The sequence below is a fragment of the Lutra lutra genome, chromosome X (assembly GCF_902655055.1).
Source record: "Lutra lutra chromosome X, mLutLut1.2, whole genome shotgun sequence".
Lineage (NCBI taxonomy): Eukaryota > Metazoa > Chordata > Mammalia > Carnivora > Mustelidae > Lutra > Lutra lutra.
Window position 1 is genome coordinate 88,666,306 of NC_062296.1, and position 25,148 is coordinate 88,691,453.

A 25,148-nucleotide genomic window follows, 5' to 3' on the forward strand; every position below is an offset into this window, starting at 1 on the left:
TAAGAAAATTTCTGAAAGAGGGAACCAAATGAGAGCACATACTGAACATTACCTTGATGCCTCCCAGGGTCCTTTAACAGGACCTTTTTGCTTATTTTGCTGTGTGAGGTTCAGATATTTGTAGTCTGCAAACCCTTACATGTGAGCCCATTTTAATGATACTGGTGAGCAAAAAAGAAAAAAAAAATTAGGTCCATCCAAGGCTTTCCTGAGATCAATACCATAATTACATTTTAGACCCTCCAGGTATTAATTTTCTACTTTCTTTCAGAAAAGCAATTCCATTTTCCTAGCATGGTCTCTTAGAAATAATGCTACTTCTCCATGGCTTTTCTGAAATTTTTTCCCCTGAGGGAGAAGGAAAGGCAAGCTTTCGGTTTTCACCTTTGCTTCTGTAGCCCTTCTCTCTTTTAAACTGAGTGTTCACTGATGCTCTAAGAAGACTATGCACAGTAAAAGGGCTGATGTGAAAATATTTTATAATGTTAACAGCTTGAATGTAAGCCATTTTCAGTGCTTTCTGACACTCCTTGCTTTCATTATCTTATTTGACAAATATTAATTTTGTTGTCTAAAAATAATGCTAGTAATATTTGTTGAACACTTGTTGGGGCTAATGATTGTTCTAAGTGCTTGACGTGAACTGGCTAATTTAAATCTCATTAGAACTTCATAAACTAGGTACTGTTTACACATTAAGAGTTAAAAACAGAGAGAGTTTGAAACCTTTGCCCAAAGGCTCACCGCTAGTAAAGGCAGAACTAAGATTTGATCCCAGGGAATCTCATGGCGGCACCTGTATGCTGAAGCAGTAAACTGTGTCTAGCTGAATCTGTGTGTTCCTTACACTGAGCCAGGCACCTGGGAGGCTACAGAAAATGAGACAGAATTGGTGCCTCGACTGGGTTGAATACTGTTCCCCCAAAATTCATGTCCACTTAGAACCTCAGAATGGAACTTCCTTGGAAATAAGATCTTAACAAGGAAATTAGTTAAGATGAAGTCATACTGGATGAAGATGGGCCTTCTGAGGCGTCCTTATAAGGAGAGGGAGATCTGCAGACAGGCCGGCAGAGGCAAGAATGTCATGTGAAGATGGAGGCAGAGACCGGAGTGATGCAACTACAAGCCAAGAAACCCCCAGGCCTGCCAGCCACCAGCAGAAGCTAGGAAGAGGCAAGGAAGGGCACCTCCCTAGAGCCTTCAGAGGAAACATGGCCTGCTGGACACCTTGATTTCATGTTTTCAGCCACCAGAACTAGAAGAGAATACATTTCTGTTGTCTTAAGCCAGCAGCTTGTGATGATTTGTTACAACAGCCTTAGGAAACTAATCGAGTGCCCTTGCAAGTTTCATAGGGGAAATGGATAAGGAAATGGAGGACTTAAAATGATATGATAAAATCTAAAAATAAATATACAACGTATATTTATTGATATATACAATATATATAAATGATATATATATTTATATATACAATATATAAATGATATGATAAAATCTAAAAATAAATATAAAATGTATATTTTATGTACCCAACATGGTAGTTGTGTATATATAACTGTATATAAGTGTATATCCAACATGATAATTTTTTATATTGAAGAAGCAATTTACTGTGGTGACAAAGAGCATGGATTGCACAGAAAGACAGACTGACTTTGAATCTTGGCTGCGACATTTTATAAGCTGTGTGCTCTCTGCAAGTTACTTTACCTCTCTGCCTCACATTCCTCTTCAATAAAATAGGTTTTGCAGATCTTTGACATTTGTGGTTTTATTTTATTCCTATAGCAACCTTGAAAGGTGGGTAGGTGCAGCAAATATCATCATCCTCATCCTCCAGACATTGCCTAGGGTTGCATAACTAGTACTCTGATGGCTGGCGTTGCCTCTGTGACAGTAACCAATCCCTTAACTGTGCTAGGTTTCAGTTTCCTTGTCCATAAAATGATGATGATGCTGGTGGTGATGGTTATCATACACCGAAGGCCTGCTCCATGCTGGGGTTTCTAATGGGAAACCATTATTCTTCTCCATTACATTGTAGGAGAATAAACTCAGGCTATGGGAGAAAATTGCCCAAGACCACAGAGCCTATGATCACAGGATAATCTGGCAGAATTTATGTGCAAATGATTTGTAAACTGTACTGGTGCTGCACAAATGTTAATTATATGCAGTAAAAGCTCTCCTAACATCTTCCTTCTACTGGCCCTGATTATGCCAACTTAAACTTTTTCAACACTTAAATCAGGAAAATGTTTTCCTTTCTGTATTAGGGCAAAGTGAAACAATAAAAACTCTCTTGTCCCCTTTTACCCAAGAAGTTTGTTTAGATTGTCTCTTGATATGGTCTTCTTGTATTTACTTTTCACTTGTAGGTTTTCAATGTTTAGATGATATTTTAAAATTACAGTAGAAAAAAATAAAAATAAAATTACAGTAGTTACCATAGACCACACAAGAATAGACTCCACTCATAGGTGATAGGTTCAGAATGACCATCATTAGTGAAATAAAACATTAATTCAAGGTAGGTAGGAAAGGAAATGAGAACTAATATTTTCTCACAACCCATTATGTGACAGATACCAATCAACTTAGTCCTTACCTACAATTGTATGAGGTAGACATCATTATGTTCCAGTTTACAATATCTTTAGTACTGGGACATTAAAGCTTTGCCTAAGGACACCTTACAAATATGAGACAGAGGGAGAATTTGAACTCAGATCTGATTCCACAAACTGTGCCTTTACAACCATGCCACCTGCCTTCAAGAAGAATGGGCAAATAATTACATGGAAGTAGAAGTAATATAAAGGAGACAAACTGCCCTAACTTTCCCTACCAGGGATACATGGAGAAAAGCTCATGGGAGTATTTGGAAAGGAACCAGAATAGAATTGAGGGGATTTTGGTTTCTGAGCCCAAAGTTACATTAACATGCTATGTGGTATAGAGCCTATCACTTTAACACTCTGGGTCTTGTCCTGTTAAAATCTGATATTAATAGTCAAATGACAGGTAAGCATTAAATTTGAATTGTGATCTGTCAAAAAAATTATCTGAAACTTGGAAATAGATAAAAAAAAAAGTTGCAGGTGCTCTTTCAATGCAGTGCTGGGCTTGACATTGTATTGTCTGGCCTATTTAACAAATTATAGAGGCAGATGTGAACTTGTAGAATTTTTTTTAAAGATTTTTATTTATTTATTTGACAGACAGAAATCACAAGTAGGCAGAGACAGAGATTGGAGGAAGCAGGCTCCCCGCCAAGCAGAGAGCCCAATACGGGGCTCGATCCCAGGACCCTGGGATCATGACCTGAGCCAAAGGCAGAGGCTTTAACCCACTGAGCCACCCAGGCTCCCCTGAACTTGTAGAATTTTGTCCAGTAGAAGTGCAAATAATTTCTGTCTAAAGAAAAAATAATCCCAAAGGTTACTGGTTATGGGCGTATTGGACAAAACTGGTTTTGTGTCTAAGTCTTGAAACTTGCCCTGGTAGTGCTTGTAAATACCTAACTTCCCAAATGTCTTTGGACTGGTTTTAACATTTTACTACTTTTTATGAGTTATTAAATTAAATATAATTTTTGACGTGTTAATTTTATATTTGCCTGAGTGTCATGATTTTATCTTTTTGGAAATTATGCTTTAAAAATATTTAGCTACAATTAAAAAAAAATATTTAGCTACAAAGCCTCAAATCTGCAACATTTTCTGGAATCTGAGCTTCCGCTTCCTCTAAGAGACACAATAATGGTACTGGAAGTTGAGACTGCTGCCTGGCATTTTGGGCTCCTCAGGCCAGCAGACAAAGAAGGGGGTTACTGTACTAGCTGGAGTGACTGATCCTGACTATCAAGGGGAAACTGAGTCACTACTACATAGTGGAGGTAAAGGGAAATATGTTTGAAATGCCTGAGATCCCCTGGGGTACCTCTCAGAAATCCCATGTCTTAGAAGTCCCCCATCTTCTGATGAAAGTCAATGGGAAACTACACAAACTCAATTCAGGCAGGATGGCTAATATCTCAGACCCTTAAGGATCTGTAGAAATGGGGTTTTACAGAACATACTTTGGAAAATGCTTGTCTACTGATTTCTTCATTGTTACAAACCCAAAACCTGCTTGAGTTTTGAAAGCAATTTTTATTTGGCTGGCTAGTATTAGGATGCTTACTTCCATCTCCAAGCCCCCATGCAAACACTCAATTAACTCCTTACTAAGTATTAACTATTCAATATTCACTGAACAAATACTGTATTGATTGAACACCTACTAAGTGCCATGCACAGATCTAGAATCAGGGAATACAACAGGTATTGTATTGTAAACTGTGTTTCTACTTTCTCACATGAACTGTCCTTAAAGTGTGTGTGTGTGTGTGTGTATTTGTGCACATGCCAATAAACACATAGAAGCATCAATTGGGAAGTGACAAATGCTATGCAAAACATAAGGCATGAATGACAAATGGAGTATAATGCTTGGAGGTTCTAGTTTATACAGGGTCGTCAGAGAAGTCTTCTCTGATAAGACATTTGAACTGAGGCCTGCATTAAATGAGTGAATAAGCCCTGTATGTATCTAGAGCAGGTGTTGGTAAAGTACTGCCCATGGGGCAAATCTGGTGTGCCACCTGCTTTTCTAAATAAAATTTTATTGGGACACAGCTATACCTTTGTTGACATATCATCTATGATTGCTTTCATACCATAATAGCACAGTTGAATAGTAGCAGCAGAGATTGTATTGTTTGCAAAGCCTACGTAATTTACTGTCTTGCCTTTGAAAAGTTTTGCAACTCCTGGTCTAAGGAAAGAGGGTGCCAGGCAGAGGAAAGAGCAAACACAAAGCTCTCAAGTAGCAGTGTGGTTGGTATGTTTAAGCACCTGCCAGTATGCCTGGAGGGAGAGGGGATAGGAGAGGGTGATGTGAGAGAGGTAGGGAGGTCAGACCATGTGGCCACAATGAAGATTCTGACTTATTCTCTAAGATGGAAAGCCATTAGATATTTAATCAGAGTGACATGATCTGATTTATGCCTTAAAAGGAACTTTCTGACTACTGTCTTTCATTTATCTCTTTTCCCTTTCTCACTTCCCTGCCTCTACATCTTTTCCTTAGAAAGCAGAGGGGTAGCTCAGGACATGATTATCCATTGGATCTAAAGAAGTCTTGGTTAGTTCTGATCCTTGCTCATGAAAAGTCTCCAAGCTCTTGATTCTATTATTTTTGGGGAATTGGAACTTCTCATGAGGCTTCAGCCTGCAGGACTGACCAACCTATCCATTTCATGACCAGCCCTGGGACCTACCAGAAGAAGGCCAGTGTTGCACACACCTCAAAAGAGCACCCCAGAGCTTTGCTCTCCTCTTTGAGGATATATTCACCCATTTATGAATCATTTGTGCCAAGGCGATAATGTTCTTCCTAAAGGCTGTCTCATGGTCTAAAAGGATCACATACATAGTACTTTAAGTTTGGGGAAAACACTATTACTTGTTTTTTTTTTAAGATTTTATTTATTTATTTTGAGAGAGAATGTGCGAGCAGGGGGAGGGGTAGAGGCAGGAGAGAGAGAATCTCAAGCAGACTCCATGCTGAGTGCATAACCCAACATGGGACCCGATCCCAGGACCCTGAGATCGTGACCTGAGCCGAAACCAAGAGTCAGACACTTAACCAACTGAGCCACCCAGGTGCCCTATATTACTTGTTTTTTTTTTCCAAAGATTTTATTTATTTATTTGACAGACATCACAAGTAGGCAGAGAGGCAGGAAGAGAGAGAGGGGAAGCAGGCTCCGTGCTGAGCAGAGAGCCCGATGTGGGGCTCAATCCCAGGACCCTGAGATCATGACCTCAGCCGAAGGCAGAGGCTTAACCCACTGAGCCACCCAGGTGCCCCTTACTTGTTATTTTTAAAATGTGTTTGTGGGGTGCCTGGGTGGCTCAGTTGTTAAGCGTCTGCCTTCTGCTCAGGTCATGATCCCAGGGTCCTAGGATCGAGCCCCGCATTGGGCTTCCTGCTCCGCGGGAAGCCTGCTTCTCCATCTCCCATTCCCTCTGCTTGTGTTCCCTCTCTCACTGTGTCTCTGTCTGTCAAATAAATAAATAAAATCTTTTAAAAAATAAATAAAATGTGTTCATACCAAAGGAGGAATATTGCATTTTTTTCTTACGTGGAGGGCATGTGTGACAATGTGAAGGTCATTTTCCTTCTTTCAAGAATGGAAATAACACCTCCTAAATTGAGTTCTGCTGGTCTTTTTTCACCCCCAGTATTGTTTTGGCCATCGAGTGCATAAGATACCACTCTCTGTGAGGATATTCTTAATGCTGTATGTAGCATTTGAGTGATTTCTCTTAGGCATTTTCAACAGAAATCTTCTGTTATGCCCTTCTTTACCAAATTATTTTGTCAACCATGACTTTTTACTTTCTCAGCTTTTATTTTCCTAAACATGGTGTATAAAGTGAACAGTCTGAGGAGTTAGGAAACAAATTATGCAGGATACTCAACCCCCAATATGACAGGTGACTTTGGGTGAGGCATTTAACTCATGGAGCTTCTGTGTATCTATTGACCAAAGGATGGATATTGATCCTTTGCATTTGGATACCTTGGACAATTATTAGAATTGAATGCTGTTGTGGACATCAAAACATTTTGATATGTTGAAAGCATATCATGCTTTGAGTATGAGATTGTGGTGTTATCTTTAGTTCTACTTTGTGATCTATGAAGAGCATGCATTACTTGAATCATTTAAATTATACTTAGGAAAACCCAAATTGGTGAAAATAAAAGTTTAAAGCAGAGGCTGAAAGATTAAAAAAAACGTATCTGGCAGACGTATGACTTATATTCATTCCACAAATTGGCTTTGGGCTTAAACTAGGAAATGCATAAATTAAAAAAAATTCTCAATAGATTTTTTCCCCCCAAACTGTGAATCTTATCATAGGGAATTTTGTGCTGTGTTTTGGATAGAGCTTTCTTATTTGATATTAATTGACTAAGCATATTGTAAAATGATACTCATTTAATCTTTATTGGAAAATTTGGTTTCAGAATTTGGCAGTTCTGTTCAGCAGCACAGATGAGGAGTCTAATGCTAACACTGGAAGGATTTTTTAAAATCTACAGCAAGTCTGGTTTATAACATTTGTTGGGGGCCAAGGTGTTTGTTTGAGAATGCCATAAAGAGTCTTAAGCCTTAAGTCATCTCGATCTGTTGTTAAAACCAAGTGGTAGGAATTGAAAAATGTTTAAAAGGCAAATCTCCCAGTAATCCATTATCTGAAAAATTGTAGCAGTAGTTGGTTACTTCATGTCATTGCTTTGTTGGGAAAAACTTCTATAACTTGGTCAATAGGCCCATCATACCCTCCCTCACCAACTTTTCCTAGCTGTAGTAATAATACTCACTGGGCATTTGAGCTTTGGCAGACAGTACAGAGAACCCACAGAAACATAACAACTTTCTTCCGGAAGCTTTGAATCTAATGAAAACTGGTAAGTTCTCTTCCTCAGATCCATGATTTTATTCTTGAACTATTTCCTTCAAATACTGTTATGAAAGAAAAACATCTTTTATAAAAATCTCCAATAACATTATAGGGGAGTTATCTATTTTTCCAGAGTATGCAGCACTCAAAAACCTTTTCCCTGAGATTTTATCTTATTTATATAATTCAAATAAGTGCACTGAAGAATTCTTCCCACTGAATGTAGATTAGAATCAGAGATAAGTCAAGAATCCATCTTACTATCATTCAGGATATCTTTGCCTACTTAGTGGCTGGCAGATATGCTTAGAGGTGAATCCTTTTAAAATCCTCTGAGGTGGGGACCACCCACCCAAAATTATATGGTACATACATTAATTAGATATGATTTTTAGCTTATGATGACCCCCCAGGGTGCCTCCCCATCCCTCCATAAGCAACATAAGGGCTCTTCCTAAAAGTCAGACCCATGTTTGGAAGGCATTTTATCCTCAGTTTACTATTTTTAGTGTGAGGAAGAAAAATGAGACCAATCAAAGACTTTGCCTTATTTGTTTGGAAAGGAATGAGCAGTCAGACAGAAATGATATTTTAGGAATGATACAAAAAACATAGCATTAATCTTGCCAAGATGAGGAATTGTGAGGCTTCCTTCCCAGTGGATAACCAATACTATTCATGATAATAATTTTACTATTATCTGTTAGTTATTAGAAATTTGCTGTGGTTACACACTGAGCTAATGGCTTTCCTTGCATTTTTCTCAGTTTATCTTCTTAAAACTCTATGAAACTGTAACTCTTCAGAAAAGTCAGATAACTTATCCAAGATCACACTGTTGAGAGGTGGCCAAGTTAGTCTTTCTATCTGAAAAATTCCTGCTTTTAGCTATTCTACAATATTCCTCTCTATGGAAATGATTCAATATTTGAATGGGTTTAAAAGGCCATAAACATCAACTTAAAAATCTGCATCTTATCTGAAAATATTGATGGTTAAGTCAAATGTGTAAGGGGTTAAGGTGAATTTCCTCTGCTTCACTGAGGTTTTCAGCATTTTTTTTCATCATAGAACTCCATTCCTGACAAGACCAGGATAGCTAGGTGAACAGATTGTTTTTTTTAATTTCTTTTCATTTTGATAGTTCACAATTCCTCAGTGTTCTTGGAACTTTCTCAGAGCTCATATGAAGGATCCAGTATTACATTCTGCCCACAGTGACTACCAGTAGTTCCACATCCTCATTTCTCTGTCTCTACAATGAGAATAATATTTTTTCTTTCTTCCTGGGGACACCTTACTATTATGTTAGGACATATCACCATAGCTGTAAGTGTTTTAAGTTTATGAGAAAAACCAGAAACAAAAATCCAAGTTACCATTGTCACTTAACTTACTTTCATTGTGGTCCAAGAATGGAAAGAATCTTAGGGAAGTTCTGTGGCACACTTAGCTTTATTGAAATTGAACAAATATTTTTAATAATCCCTTTTACAGCACATGTAAAATTTAAGTTTTTCATTATATTTTTACAGGTTGTCTTTTATCTGAGTAAGCAAAAATACGTCTTTTTTTTTTTTTCTTACTTAAAACATGTAGCCAGGATTCAAACCACGTAGCTCTGGTACCAAAAAGGCAACGGGTTATGAAAATCACAGTACAATTTTAAAATTCTTTAAGTTAGTTAAGGATATTTAAAACGATATTCACTTGATTGACAGTAGAAATCATGGGTCATTTGACATTAAGACTAGTAGTTACACCTACAATGAGAGCAGAAATGGAAAGTTCAAGCTAATATGAGCTACACCATTCAGGACACACCATCTCCATAAATACTGTGGCCGAGAGGTTGCAATGGCTAAGTCACACTTGAGCAGTTAAAGTCACATGTAAATATAGCCAAAGCGAAAAAAATACAGTGTGCTGATAGGGATCTAAAATAAATGGGCACTTATTTTCAAGAGGGTATACTATCAAACCAATTACACAACACACAATTTAAACCCTCAAATTACATTTAGGAAAGAAAAATAATATTAAACTGCACACCTACACGGACAGTAAAGTAGAAATATGTTCTTTGTGGTTGGTGTTTGGTTTTTGTTGTTGTTTTCTCACTAAGTAGAAATAATTTACTACCCACAAAAGGATTTCTCAGGTGAAACACTAATTACAGACATTGTAAAGAACGTAGCTCAGAGTACTTGTTTTAAAAACGAGGCAGCATTTTCCTGAAAAAGTTTGGTCCTTGACTCACTATAGGCTAGTCACTATAGTCAGATGGTAAGCATTTTCTGCGTGTGTGTGCGTGTGTGTGTGTGTGTGTGTGTGTGTGTGTGTGTGGTTTAAGCTAACTTTTCTGTACCAGAATTAGTCAAAACCAAACCAAACCAAAGACAAATAGCGTTTCAAGAACTTGACCTTGCATCTCATGTCTAATTAATACATCATCTGAAAGAACAATGCTAAAGACTATGAAGGGAATTATGCTCACGTGATTCTGCAACACCTTAATTTTGTGCAAACATTTTCCTTCATTGCCCAGATAACTTATCTTTATTCATGTAGGTGCCAGGAAACCTGCCCTCATGATCTTCCCGCCCCCCTCCCCCAGTCTCCTCCTCTGTCAAAGTGATATAAAGACAATTTCACTGTGTATTTACAAGCACAACAGTTAGGCAAGAAAGTCCAGGGTCTGAAGGGCACATCTATTTCTTGTGGACATCTTCATGCCTAATGATCTTGTATGTGATCCAGTAAAAGATGTTGAAAATGAGGAAGGCCAATGGGAAGGCAGCTCGAGATATCGTGTCAATTCTTTTTGCCCGGTCCACAAACTTCTTCTTGATGGCATCTGCATCTTTTGGAGGTTGTGGGAGCGGATTGGCAGGTGTGGCCTTGACAGCTGTTCCATCTTTCACTTGGAGGCAGTGACCCATCCCATAACCACTGAAATTAAAACGACTTTCACGAGTAACATCTTCTTCCTGGGAGAATAAAGACAGAGGAAGCACAGATTGGTTGTCAGTCAAATCAGATGGAAGATGCTTAAAATTCTTCAGAAGTAAAAGGATAAATCACAGTTAACTGGTAGTGTGGGAGGCTTTTGGAATGTGGAGTTCTCTTTCAAGTTCAACTCAATTATTCATGGAACAGATACAGTTCATTAACTTTCAGGCTGAGAAATTAAGAGTAAGAATAACGACTTTGTGGTCATTTTAATTAAGAAACAGAAACACTTATATTTAGCGCTGACTTTCCCCAAATCTAGTTTATTAATCCATAACTTTGAATGGACTGTTTTAAAGCCAAGCCTCCAAATCCAAATATTATATCCTACATCTATATAGAGGTCCCCTCATTCATTTACTCACTTACGCATCATTCAGTCATTCAAAAAATCATTTACTGAATCCCTGCTATGTACCTGGCATTGAGCTAGGAATTTTTAGTTTTGTGGCCCATTCAAAGCCTAGTTCCTTCCATTAACATTGGCCTTAATGTTCATGTTAGGCCTAAGATTAACCCCCTAAAGGTATACCTGTTTTCCCTCCAGATTAAACATTCACTGTGCGGTGGTGAATATTTCTTCCATGGCTAATTGTCTGGTGTCAGTTTTTTTTTTTTTTTAGGCAATCTTTTTTTAAAGATTTTATTTATTTCAGAGAGAGAAGGAGCAGAGGGAGGGGCAAAGGGAGAGGAAGAAGCAGACTCCCTGCTGAGCAGGGAGCCCGACATAGGGCTTGATCTCAGAATACCGGATCATGACCTGAGCTTAAGGCAGACAGTTAACCCACTAAGGTACCCAGATGCCCTAATTGTTTTATTTTATTTCCAGTATTGTGAGCATACAGTGTTATATTAGTGTCAAATGTGCAAAACAGAGATTCAACAATTCTCTACATTACTCAGGGCTCATCATGATAAGTGTACTCATAATCCTCATCATCTGTTCACTCATCTCCCCACCCACCTCCCCTCTAGTAATCATTAGTTTGCTCTCTATATTTAAGTCTGTTTCTCGGTTTCTCTATCTCTCTTTTTTTTTCCCTGTTGTTCACTTGTTTTGTTTCATAAATTCCACATATGGGTAAAATGTGCTATTTGTCTTTCTCTGACTGACTTATTCACTTAGCATTATGCTTTCTAGCTCCATCCATGTCATTGCAAATGGCAAGATTCACTCTTTTTTATGGCCTAGTAATATTCCAGTATGTGTGCATGTGTATCTGTATGTATCACATCTTCTTTATCCATTCATCTATCAATGGACACTTGAGCTGCTTCCATAACTTGGCTATTGTAAATAATGCTGCAGTAATCTTCGGCGTGCATGTATCCCTTTGAATTAGTGTTTTTTTATTCTTTGGGTACCTAATAGTGTGATTGCTGGATCATACGATAGTTCTTTTTTTAGCTTTTTGAGACACCTCCATACTGTTTTTTATGTTGATTATTTCTACATGAATTAGATAAAACACTGAAAAACTGCAACATTAGGGTAAAGTGCAAATAGCTTTTGTAGAGCATGGAATCTTGATGTGTGGTTGGGTCAAAATGGTGGAGTTGAAAAGGTGGGATTGAAATGACCTGATTAATAAAAATTTAGTTCTAGGGGTGCCTGGGTGGCTCAGTCAATTAAGTGACCAACTCTTGCTTTCAACTCAGGTCATGCGTGATCTCACAGGTCATGAGATGGAGCCCTGTGTTTGGCCCGCACTCAGTGTGGTGTCTGCTTGAGATTCTCTGTTTCTGTTCCTCCCCACACTTGCTTGTGTTCTCACTCTTTGCCTGTCTGTCTGTCTCTCTCTCTCTCTCAAATAAATAAATAATAAAAATAAAAATTTTGTTCTAAATAGTCACCAATTGAATCATCTTTTAAAATGAGTTCAAGGCCTTCCACAATACTGTTCAACCCCTGTGAGTCACCAAAGGCACTGCACTCTTTATTTTGCCAGATAATACCAGTGCTTATATTTCCCGAAACACAAGAAAACTTGGTATGAATTTTATTTCATAGTGTTTATTGCATATCGGTTGTGCCTTCAGCCATGTGTAAAAGATATATGGAGTGAAGTACTTTAACATACTATGAATGAGAGCCCAACTGTAATCCAAATGGTACAGCAAGGACAAATTTATGTCAGGAAAATCAGGCCAAAGATCTTATAATAAAGTAACTGTAAAGCTACTCCTTTATAAAATCACTTCCCAAGTACTTTAATTTATATGGGATTGTTCTATATGAGTTGGTTTAAGACACTCTATCTCATTTCTTAACAAAATGTAATAAAGGATTTTTCATGTGACAATGAAAACAAAGTGTTGAGTCTATGACAGACATTCTGCTAGGTACTCAGAAGCAGTTGATGAAGTTGGACAAGCACCCTCCTTGCATGGAGCTGTAAGAACCCAGTGGAAGTGTTCAACCTAAAGATACTATCATATAAGGAAGCTGGCTAAGAAAACCCAGCCTGACACTAGAGTACTTTCATGTGCCCAAAGCTCAATAATGAAGACTTTAATTGTAGTTAGCTTCAAATATTGAATCTTTTTTCTTTGCCTTAAAATGTGATTGATATATTTTATAGATGCAAAAGCTTTAAATAAGTATTTTAAAATGTGGAGTAAACAGATATATTAATCATTACAGTGTTATCAGAAGACTTATTCAGTACTCAGCAAGAAAGGAAAAACACAGGTCATTAGGGGGAGAAGACTTGGGAGCCCCATGGGTTATACGCTCTCTTGGACTTTCTATTACTAACTGGTAGTTAGATCTCAACTACTGAGTGAGAGAAGTAGAAACAGTGCCAGTTGGTTTTGTAGACAGAGATACAGAGTAGGAATTTGGATATTTGGGTTACAGGTCATGCTCCAGGGGTTTTAAGCTGTGTTGATCTTAAGCAAGCTATGTATTCTTTAAAGACCTCAGGGGGTTGCCTGGGTGGCTCAGTTGGTTAAGCATTTGATTCTTGATCTCAGCTCAGGACTCAGTTTCAGGGTTGTGAATTCAAGCCCTGGGTTGGGCTCCACATTGGGCATGGAGCCTATTTAAAAAGAATAAAGAATTAATTAAAAGCAGGCCTTGGGGACCTCATACCAAAAATGTCAAGGCTAGACTAGATCTGTGGGTCTCAGCTTTGACTGCTGGGGATGTTTTACAAGTATATGCATGCCCGCCTCCCCTCCTAACCCCATCCAGACCAAGTGAATTAAAGTTTCTAGGGAGATTTAAAATCCAGTAACTCTAATGCAGAAGGTTGGAAACCAGTGACCTAGATGAGCTTTAAGGGCCAGCTCTAAAATGCTGGACCTATTCTATGTTATTAAGTCTAAAATTACTTTTCGAATGGGAACTATTCCTCAAAGTGCATTTCCCCTTATCTACCTAAATTTACTGTGCCTTTTTTCCTTTCCGTATCTGTAGAATCTTATAAATTGCTGTTCTCACCTCTATAAACATTTAGAAAGTCATGATTAAGCATATAGATCACTACCTGAGTGAGATAAAATTCTTTTTAAATTCCTGGATCCCTGAAGAAATAGAAAAGGTGGTTAGCTAGTAACGTGCTTTAGCACGCAGAACAAAAGGAAACCTAAATACCCACAACCATGTTTCTTTTCAGATCGACTCATTCATTTACTTTCTGTAGTCTTTCCTCACACACTGTGAATGGACAGCCAAAGAGATTAACTCATTCAATTAAGTACCAGAGCTCGAGTAGAAAGATGCCAGGTTAGGTTATCATTAAGTGGTACATTGCCTGGCAAACTGTGACTGCTTAATAAACGTTTGTTGAGTAATGAACAAAAGGGAATTTTAAGAAGGTTTTTTCCTATTCTTGAAAACACTTTCCTCATTCATTCAACGGTACTTCAAATTATGCTTCTGAGCATAGTTACAGCTAATTAAATCCATTCTTTAAAATTCTCCACACAAAAATAAATTTGTCGTAGGTAGAAATTATTCATTTAATTTTTCACATGCAGGAGATATGAATGCTAGTTTAAGGGTCTTCTTATTTACCGTTATGACTCATTCAATGCATTTTAAATATAGAACCTTAAATTATCCACATCAAAGGGTATGGTTTTGATTCAGAAAACGTAATTGCAACCAATTTGAATTTTTGTGTTATAATGAATGACTAATTGCCTTTATAGCAGGTTCAGAATAAAATGTTATGATAATATGGCAAGATTCCTATATGAGGGTAAAATGGAGATGAGCTTGAGTCATGGGTAAGCTAAAGTTAAAAGAAAGAACAATCTGTAAGCACAGCTTAGTTGAACATATTAACAGGGAGAATCAGATCTTCCCAGTAAGGAAAGAATTTTAGGCATATATTCTCCACTTCTAATTAGCCAGGAAACCAATTAGATAAGTATTGCTACTGACCCACTATCTTCAGTAACTTTGAACAGTAAATACTTCTAGCTCCCTCTGTTTTGTTATTCACTGATTAAATTTTCACAGAAAATGAATCATCCAAACCTTCATTACATTCAATTTCTATATCCCACTTTGAGTAAATCTCCTTAAATCCCATCCTGCCATATGAAGCACTGTCATGGCGCTATGTAATTCATTTGAGATTTGTTATTTTATTTAATTCATGCCTCAGTTTTACTTATTGTAAAATGTACTCATTCCTGTATTTGGAATAATTCTTGTCTAGATGTGAAATGGAAGCTAAATCTCACCAGAATTGCACTGTAGTGAATTTTCTGTCATAAGCAAATGATTTCAATATAATTAAAGAACATGGTATTTATAAAATGAAAGATTTTTAGGGGAGCCCATAGTTACAATTTTTGTTTTATGCCCAGGAAAGGAGGAAAGAAAATGTTTTCTAAAAACTGGTATAGGGAAAACCTCTTTCCACCACATTTCTCAACCAGATTCTTTGATTGGGTTGAGTCTCTTCTGTTCGAATAGGAAATTTCTCCATTGGAACTCCAGGTTGCAGTGAGCCTCAATCAGTGCAGGAACATAATGGAGTCTTTGGTCCTCCTTAGGAAACAGTGTGAGCCCATGGTGAGGCACCTGGGTGGCTCAGTCGGTTAAAGCAATCGACTCTTGATTTCAGCTCAGGTCATGATCTGGGTTGTGAGATTGAGCCCCACATCAGGCTCCATACTGGGCAGAGAGCCTCCATAAAATTCTCCCATCACTGAAGAAAAGACCCCTGATCAAATGAAGGCTGGATAATGTTTAATTGTAAGGCCTGCTGATTTCTAACGCCTGGACTTGGGCAGGAAAGATGGTCTTAAGAAATTCTTAATTCTTGTGGCCTCAATTTCCTCCTTTGAGTCATAGGGACTTGGGGATCGATATGAATAATAAGTAAGAATAATTTATTGATTATAACTATGCACTAAGCCCTTAAAACTACAGTAAGTCCTTTCACCAAACGACCATGGAAATCACAGGCTTTCAGGGAAAATTGAGACTGAGGGAAGTTATGTGGCTTTCCAAAGTTATATTGCTAATAATTGTTGAAGCTGAGATTCAAATTCAGGTCTGTCTGATCCCAAAACTGTCTGATTCCAAAGACTCTGAAAGTCTGTGATTTTTATAAATTTGTCTCTATCAAATCCCAAATAGCTTCGTTGAAGATTATGGATGAAGAATCTGACTGAACTTTGTAGAACAACAAATTTGAAGTAAAGTAACCCAAATATAACACTTTGTTGTTTAATGATACCTGGTAAAATGAATTAAAAGCCTCAGTGTCATTCTGGGTAGACAGTAAATACCAATCCCCCCCCCCAAAAAAGTTTATCTTTGCAGCAGCTCTTTTTCAATGCAGTATATAATTCATGTTACTTTCTGCACAAGGAACTTCCGGTATTCATTTCTTGAGCACTTGCTTATCATATATTTGTATTTCCAACAAAGATTCATTGAGGACCTGTTATATGCCAGGTGTATGGTAGGCATACAGCAGTAAACAAGAAGACAAAATTTCTACTTTTTTGGAGTTTACAGTGTCTTGGGGAAAACCCACAGTACCAAGTAAAGAAACTATGCATGCAAACACACAAACACTTCTCCATACACACTCATTTATACATACGGGTATTCACATGCACAATACTCCTACCCACTTACACACAAATAAAGATGGGTGCTTTGGAGGAAAACAGTCGAGGCAAGCAACTTAAGAGAGATGCATGGTGGAGAAAGTACTCTGATTAGAGTACTCTAATCTCAGATTGAGTACTCTGACAGAAAATGCTGAAGGAGATGCCAGGCACTGGGCCATTTGTGAGGGATCCAGTGGTAAGCAAAAAGATCAAGTTCTGGCCTTCAAAGAATTCACAGTCCTGAGATGGAGACAAACGTAAATTAAACTAATCACAGGAATACATAATTGCTAACTATGACAAGGGCTCTGGAGGGAAGTTATAGGATGCTATGTGAGTTTATTAATGGGAGGCCTGGTCTCATCTGGCACATGGGAGAAGCTTTTCCCTGAGGAAGTGCAATTTTGTTACAGACTTGAAAAAGCAAAGGCATTAAAGAGGTGTAGGCAGAGTGGGGAGATGTCTGAGATGGGAGGGTCTGCTGCAACAGAGAGATGGTGGGGTGGCTCCCGGAGTGTGGGAGCAAAGTGGGGTGAGGCAAGGTTTCACAAGTGAGCGGGGCTGGGTCATATAGGGCCTTGCAAACCATGCCACCTGCTTAGAGCTTTATTTTCAGAACCATGGGAAGCAAAAGATGAATAAGACCTTGGGTTTTTCCGGGGTGGATGGGCATAGAGAATAATACAAGACACACCCTGAGATATGTACAAAGGTGAACTGGTGGTCAGATGTGCCTAGAATTTCCAGAATTGGTGAGGGTATCCACAGTAATATAGCCGAGATACCCCAGGCAATATGCAAATCTCTATGATAGCTCCCACCTGGAAAAGACTCTTTCACTACCTATTGGTTTTTAGACTACATTCTCGACTTTCCTTTTTATTATCATTTTAAAATTTTTCTTCCCAGTTATATTAAAAATTGGGTAGTCAGAAACTCTGGATTTTGGTAGCTGATTTGTCTTGCTGTCTTCATTCACTGGAGGGTGAGCTCCTGAGAGTGTGCTAAAGTCATCTCTGGAGCCCTGTTCCCTGGTACAGTGCTGGTCCTGTGTTGGCCATGATCCTCTTGATTCTGAATAAAGGCTTAGAAAGGATGCTCCCTGGGGCAGAGAAGGGGATAGTGATCGCCTCTTAGTTGATCTCCCTCTCTTTGCCAATTGCAGTCCTTTCTGCAGCCTCTAAGAATTTCCATTCCTACCCCTCTCATTACAGACATGATAGCCTTGATATTGCAGAGGAGCAGAGGAAAACACTAGAACAGAATCTGAAAGACTTCGGTTGAATTCACATCTTTACTATCTCCTAAATGTGTAGGGTTAGGAGAGTCCCTCGGATTTTTTGCTCTCCCATTTCCTCCTTTTTAAAAGAAGGAAATTAGTCATTTGGCCATCTTTTGAGTTTGAGTATAGGACTATAATGCTGGGTAGTACGTTGCCTTAAGACTAATCTCTAGCTGGTTGATATGTTTAAGAGTTTTCTTCCCAACCAGAGACCAGAGAGTATGTAAATAAGGGTCTTAATATCTTCTTCCTACCCCTGCCCTGATAGTTTCTGCTAGGTTTGGCTTCGTGGGCATGCATACTGTGCAGTCACACCTTGGCCCAGTGCTTAGAACGGCCCATACTTGGTTTCATGCTTTGCTAGAGGCATCTTAAAATTCATAATATTTTTGAACAAGGGCCCCACATTTTCATTTTGCACCGAGCCCCGCAAATTTTGAAGCAGCCCTGCTTTCTGCTGTTGTGGGATTGAGGGAATGCCATTGGCCCACTGCTTCTATTCCCAGACTTCATACCTTTCAACAGTTTCATCTCCTTAATGACCACTCCCAAGCTCCTTTGTGTGGCATTCAAGGTCCCCTATGTCCTGCCTTATACCTACTTCTCTCATGGGGTTCCATGATCTGTGATTTTAGTCAACCGCTTCCCTTTGCATTGAAAGCCCCTCCCCTCTCTTCACCTGGCAAGCTCCTACATATCCTTGAAGACCCAACTCTGCCATCATGTCATTCAGGATGCCAATTTTTTTTTAGATTTTATTTATTAATTTGACAGAGATCACAAGTAGGCAGAGAGGCAGGCAGAGAGAGAGGAGGCAGCAGGCTCCCCGCTGAGCAGAGAGCCCGATGTGGGGCTCGATCCCTGGACCCTGAGATCATGACCCGAGCAGAAGGCAGAGGCTTAACCCACTGAGCCACCCAGGTGCCCCCAGGATGCCTATTTTTGACCCCTAAGGCTGCATCATGGGTTTCTCCTCAGAAGCATCTGGCACCTGCTTCTATAACAGAATCTGCTGCATCATATTAAAATCAGCTGTTTACGTGTCAGATTCCTTGATGACCTTCAAGTATAGGGACCCAGTTTCTCATATTTTGATAACCCTAGTACTTAGAATGATATTTGGCTTAAGCTTCCTATGTCGAATATATGTATATAAAGAAAATGCTTCTTAAATGAATAGTAGAAAAAAAGTCTGTTATAATAAAAAAAATGCTTTCCTTGCTTATTTATCATGCTTATCATGTCGCTTATTTTTGCATATTGACCTGACATAAAATTAGGGCTAATTTAAACTTAACAATGCCACTCAAGCACTGAGGTGTTTATGGTCTATTTTTGAGACACTGTCCATTTTTTTGGTTCACTGGTAAGCTAGTGAGCAGCCCAGATAGTGTGAAAATACATAAATTTAGATCAAACTCATTAACAAACTTAGTAAACAATGTATGCTCATTTGCAAAGAAAATAAATGGCATAGACAAATATGCCAGAATACAAAAACATTTTTTCATTTATGCATCTATTTGCAAGTCAAAATAATAATGCTAGGTAAATGAAAAGATAGTACATGTTAGATATATGCAAATATTTCACCGAATAAATTAGACCTTATCAGTTATCACCCATAGCAAAAGACTAAGGAGTGTTTGCATAACATGAAGGGTGTCTGAGCTCACATGCCATCCATTTGGGCTTGGTGAACAGAATATAATTCCTGTAAATCTATGTCATCACCAAACATTGTTTTCATGTCGTGAAATTCTAATTAATGGAATATTTTGTCTTAAAACAAATGAATGTGTGCCCTGTGGAGCCGTACATCATTTAGCTATCATTTCACACAACTTCCTTCCTTGCCTGGGTCACGTGTTATTTCTGTAAGTCTCCAGGTGAAAATAAAAGCCCACAGGGCCTCCTATGCAGGACAAAGCTTACCTCCAGTGATGGGGGGAATATGTGGGCAAGGAGGACGGACAGGCCTCAGTTGTGGTATGAGCTGGGATTCCAAAACTGAGCCTACCACAGTCTACAAATACTTTGCAGGAGTTGGGGCCCAGGGATGGCATTGGGCTAAAACTCCTGATTGTCTACAAAAACCCAACTCTCTCTCTTCTTCCAGTGGTGGATCTTCCTTTAGCTCAGCTCAGGGTTTTTTAACTGTAGCACGACTGACATTTAGGACCAGGTGATTGTGTGTTTTAGAGTATTTAGCAGTATCCCTGGATGCTACCCACTAGACGCAAGTAGCGTCCTTCCTTGCAAGTTGCGATAAGGGGAAAATGTCTGCAGACATTGCCAGACATCACAAAATCACCCCTACTGAAGAGGCCCTGTCTTAGCCAGTCCCGTATGTTGCACATGGGAAGACTGCATTTTCTGGCCTCCCTTGCACCTGTGTGGGAGTACCAGCAAGTCCAGTCAGCCCCATCTCCACACCAGAATCTAGTCACCTTTAACTACCTCCAGTGTTGCATGCTGGTGTGAGTTGCCCAACGGTGGATCCTCAGAATCATTCCCACCAGAACTCCTCTAATAGTCTTCTACCTGGTTCCCTGGCTTCTAGATCCTCCCTCCCAACAATTGAGTCTAGTCTCAGGACCCCAACTCGAGGGATCCTGTTAAAATGTGAGATAAGGGAGATCCTCATTAATTCAAAATTCTCCAGTGGATCTCACCTCACTCGGTAAGACAAGTCCTTGCAATGTCCCCTTTACCTCTCAGACCTTAACTCCCACTGCCTCCTTACAGCCCACATGTCAGCACACCTTTTCTGTGAAGAGCCAGATAGTAAATATCTTAGATGTCATGGGCCATGCAGTCTTTGAAGTATTTATATACTTTCAGTGTATACTTGGATTCTAATTTTCTTTAAAGTGACATGTTTTTAATGGACTGGAAGATTGTTTAAAAGTAATTGTTTGACTTCTGGCTCAAAAGCTACAAAGCAGAAATGTTTTCACTTCATGTCGGCTGTAGTCCTAGAGAGTAATTTAGAAGTTGGTAACATGCTGGTGAGGCTTCGATTCCTCAAGAGTGAAGCAATGCCTTGTGTCTGGAAATTCTTTCCTCGTAATCTCTGTCAATTCTGGTCTAGCAAGAATGCTCACAAGACACCCGAAATTCTAAGAAGCATGAAGGGGAACATCTTCCATCTGGAGTATGAGCTGTTCGATTATTAACATAGTTTGCCATCTGTTCCGGGTACAAACAAAGTGAACATTGCGACTGTCTATAGAGCACCGACTGAAGGGGACGGGTGATCAGAGGATGAGCCCTCTGCCAAATTAAAAACAAGAAAGCAGCAGCAACAAAATCACACTTACTTGCTTCCTAACTTGGATGATTGTGACTGCCAGATTCCCTGGACCATTATCTGCTCCTGTGTGTGTGTGCGTGCGCACATGCACATGCACTTGGTGTCAAAAAGTGGCTCAGGATATCTGTTGTCAGGATTAGCTGTCGTTTACCTGACACTGCCATTCCTGTTGAAGAGCCTGCCTTAAGGCTGAGGAAAACTACACTTCCCACAATTCCCTTCTTGATGGGTTCTATGTTAAGGTTTGTCAGTAAGAAGAATTTGAGAGATTTCAGAGGTGGAAGGGAGATGGAGGTTATTTTATTTGGGGGCCTGTGGGCGTCAGATGAGGTTGCTTTATTAGACATAGTAGAATTCCAGATATTTCTGTGGTCTCCCATTTTATGATCTCACTTTCCAGGCTGGATATGGTGGCTTCTCAGGTTTCCCTGTGAACACCTGCTTTTCTACCCAGAGCTTCAGGTTAAAGTCCTCTCTTCGGACTATAACCTTCCAGAGCTTCATTTTTGTAGTGACTCTCATATTTATATAAACCCTGATTTCTATATTAAGCCCCTTATTCTGGTAGTATGCTTAGTGTCTCTGTTTTCCTGACTAAACCCAGACAGATACAGATAATACAGGTACTCCAGGCTTGTAAGTACAAAACACCATTTTAATGCAAGTTACTATAGTTTTATTCAATTAAGACTTATTGAGCATCTGGGCACCTGGGTGGCTCAGTTGGTTGGGCGACTGCCTTCAGCTCAGGTCATGATCCTGGAGTCCCGGGATCGAGTCCCACATCGGGCTCCCAGCTCCATGAGGAGTCTGCTTCTCCCTCTGACCTTCTCCCCTGTCATTCTCTCTCACTCACTATCAAATAAATAAATAAAATCTTTAAAAAAAAGACTTATTAAGCATCATAATGTTCCAAACATTGAAAAGAAATGAGGATGAAAAAGAGTCCTGCCCTTGAAGTCAGCAGGGGGTTTAGAACATGTAGACAAGTGGTTCCCAACCAAGAGTGATTTTACCCACCAGGGGGTATTGGGCAATGCCTGGAGAACTTTTGGTTGTCATAAGGGAGGAGGAGGTGGTGTTATTGGCATCCAGTGAGTAGAGGCCAGGATACTGCTAAACATCCTGCAGCGCACAGGACACTTGGCCACAGCAAAGCATGAATTATCTAGCTTGAAATCTTAATAGTGCTAAGGTTGGGAAACACAGACACAGAAAAATAATTCCAATAGAATGTGGTATGTGCTATGGTAAAGGAATGTACAGACCAATAGGATAATAGGGAAGAGGTAATGTTAGGCTGGAGTAACTAAGGAGAAGTTCAATGTCATCCTTTCTCTATTAGCACCATGAAATGCCCTGTCTCTGGAAGATATACATGAGTGTTCCAGAAAAGCGAGCCATGTCAAGAGGCAGCCTTATTTCATCAACTGAGCCTATTTTTTTAAGGCAACTACACAACATCACAAAGGCACTTGTCTGTGCCTTTTGGCCAGGAGTTAGTATCTTTTAAAATTTCTGTATTTTAATCAGGGAGGATTTGTTACAAAGGACAGAAACCTGCTTCATGGTGGCTTAAATAATTGGGGAATTTGTTCAAGAAATTACTATAAAAAGTATTGTAAGAAAATCTCCTGAGTCTCCAAGGATCCAGAAGCAGTGCCCTGTATCCTGGTTTCAAATCTTGGCCCTGCCACGAACCAGTGTGGGAGCTGGCTAAAGGACTCAGTCCTCTGCATACCTCAGTCTCCTTTGCGGTAAGACAGAAATAGTGACAACTTCCCTTAGGGTTTTTGAAAGGATTCAGTGAGATAATGCATATTAAGGGCCTATAACAGTGCCTGATATATAGTATATAGTCAATAAATGTTAGTAATGATGAGGATGTTGATGATGGTGTGAGCAGGGCTCCCCAGCCCAGGAACTCCAGTGATCAAGTCAGGAAATGAGATTGTTCTCAATCTCTCATGGCCATTATTCTCTCCCATTTTCAGTTTTTCTCCTTTCAGCTTCCTTTATTTATGCATATTCCAGCTGGGCCAGCCCAGCCTCAAACCTATGGGGACGTTGTCAACTCAAGTCCTTGCTATCATCTATCATTTAATTAGAGTACTCTTCATTCAAATTCTTGAAAGAGAGAATGTCATGGTTATCCCAGCTTATGGACTGTTGTGCTTGGGTCATTGAGTAGGAAAAGGGGTATGAAATACAAACAAAATAGCCTGAGGACAGAGTAAGGTGCAAGCATGCAGAATGTCCCCTAAGGCATACCACTTGAGGAACCACAGAAGGAAAAGGAGAGGCTGGCCTTGGAAACAGATGGGCCTGGTTCACATGACAGATGTTTTTAAAAGAGTGAAGAGCATTTGTATTAATGGCTCCCAGGTTGCTAATCAGAAACAAATGGTTGACATTACAGGTAGACAGAAGTCAACTCACCGTGAAGAAGAACTTTTAACAACTCTGTGACTGGACATGGAGCACAACACCTTGGAAGGTAATTAATTCCTTCTTGCTAGAGATGTTCAAACCATTTGTTAGAGATGTTGGGTATAGACTTAACATGTCGGTTAAGCAACTAGATTACCATTTCTGTACCTACTAACTGTGGTCATCTCTGATCATATGAAAATTACTAAGATAAGAAGTCTAGGAGGACAAAACACATGGAAGGTGCTGACCCATGTGGAGGAAAGATGTATTCAATAAGCTGTGCCCTGCTCTGACCCTCCTTGACCTCCTGGATGTTTCTAGTCATTCTGATCCCATTTCGAGAAACCCTGCTCTATTATACTCAGCCCCACAGAAACAGATTGGTTCAGGTATATTTTCTCTTTCAGTTATCTTTGACTTGCACAGTATTTTATTTCATTATTTCTAAGGGTTTCATTTAAGCAATAGGTCCCTTACTACTGTTATAATTTTAAATAAGATTCTCATGTAGAATATATAAAATACAGACTATGGAATAATGAAACCCCTGAAAGAGTAACATATAACCTCACATTATATGAAGAATTAGGCCCTGAATGGGTGTATTTCTGGAGGTCAACACACCGTATTCATAGAGTCCTATCTTCATTCAGTTTTGAAGCCTACAGGCCACAGGGAATAATATCAACCCTCCAAGTAGCCACCTCTTCTCTTCCCTCCCACTGCTCGATTTCTACTGAAAAGAGCTCACAGGGAGAGGAGGCAATGCCATGGGCCGTCAGGGTTTGGTAAGCTGGTTGCTGCTGCCAGAAGCTCAGTAAAACTCAGGAACTGAGAACTCAATCAGTGGGACTGGACCTCTAGTGTTGCCCTGGATCCCCTCCTCTCTCCTTGGAAGAGACAGGTGAACGTCATGATGGCATCACCCAGGCATGACTTGAAGAAGCATTAGGAGGCTTTGACAGAGGGGCAGTGAAGCATGGCCCGAGGAAAGAGACATCTGTGGGCCATCACTTCATCTTCCATGTTCCATGGAACAAACACATTTTTCTGCAGGTGAACAACTAGAAACCTGCTTCCTCTGGCCAATCATTATTTCCTCCTGAATTTGAATGATCCCAGTAAACTAGATCTTCTCAAATGAATATGGAATGTAGGTTCTGTTTTAAAATGAGCAGTTACGGAAGCATATGAGCCCTGTAAAGCATCGGGAGGCACTTTTGTAGTGCTTTTCCCAAGGACATTCAGAGCAGCAAAGTGAACCAGAAACACGGTCTATGCTTCGTTATTCCGGATTATTGTCTGGTTTTGCAGATCATCTATGCCCTAGCTCTCTTCTTCCTTCCCTACAACCATTGGTTCACTAGCACTTTGACTGTAGCTTCTTACGAGCAACTCTTGTCAAAAAGAAAAAAAAAATAAAAGAAAGAAAATGGAAAAATCATAAAGTGAGGTTGGTTGGCTGGTTGGTTTCTCTCCCCCCCACCCCGGAGTA

General features: G+C 39.5%; 2 protein-coding genes across 3 annotated transcripts in view; one reads left to right on the plus strand and one right to left on the minus strand.

The window, feature by feature from the left end:
- FANCB (FA complementation group B) overlaps window positions 1-25,148 on the plus strand; it is a 385,712-nt gene that overhangs the window by 144,348 nt on the left and 216,216 nt on the right. The window contains exon 11 of the mRNA XM_047715290.1: window positions 23,640-23,717. The gene's annotated coding sequence lies outside the window, so the exon portion shown is untranslated. The remainder of the gene's footprint in view (window positions 1-23,639; window positions 23,718-25,148) is intronic.
- GLRA2 (glycine receptor alpha 2) overlaps window positions 8,992-25,148 on the minus strand; it is a 192,880-nt gene continuing 176,723 nt past the window's right edge. For both annotated transcript variants that reach the window (XM_047715295.1, XM_047715294.1), the window contains exon 9: window positions 8,992-10,516. In XM_047715295.1, the coding sequence (XP_047571251.1) occupies window positions 10,238-10,516 (279 nt within the window). In that variant the 3' untranslated portion in view covers window positions 8,992-10,237. The remainder of the gene's footprint in view (window positions 10,517-25,148) is intronic.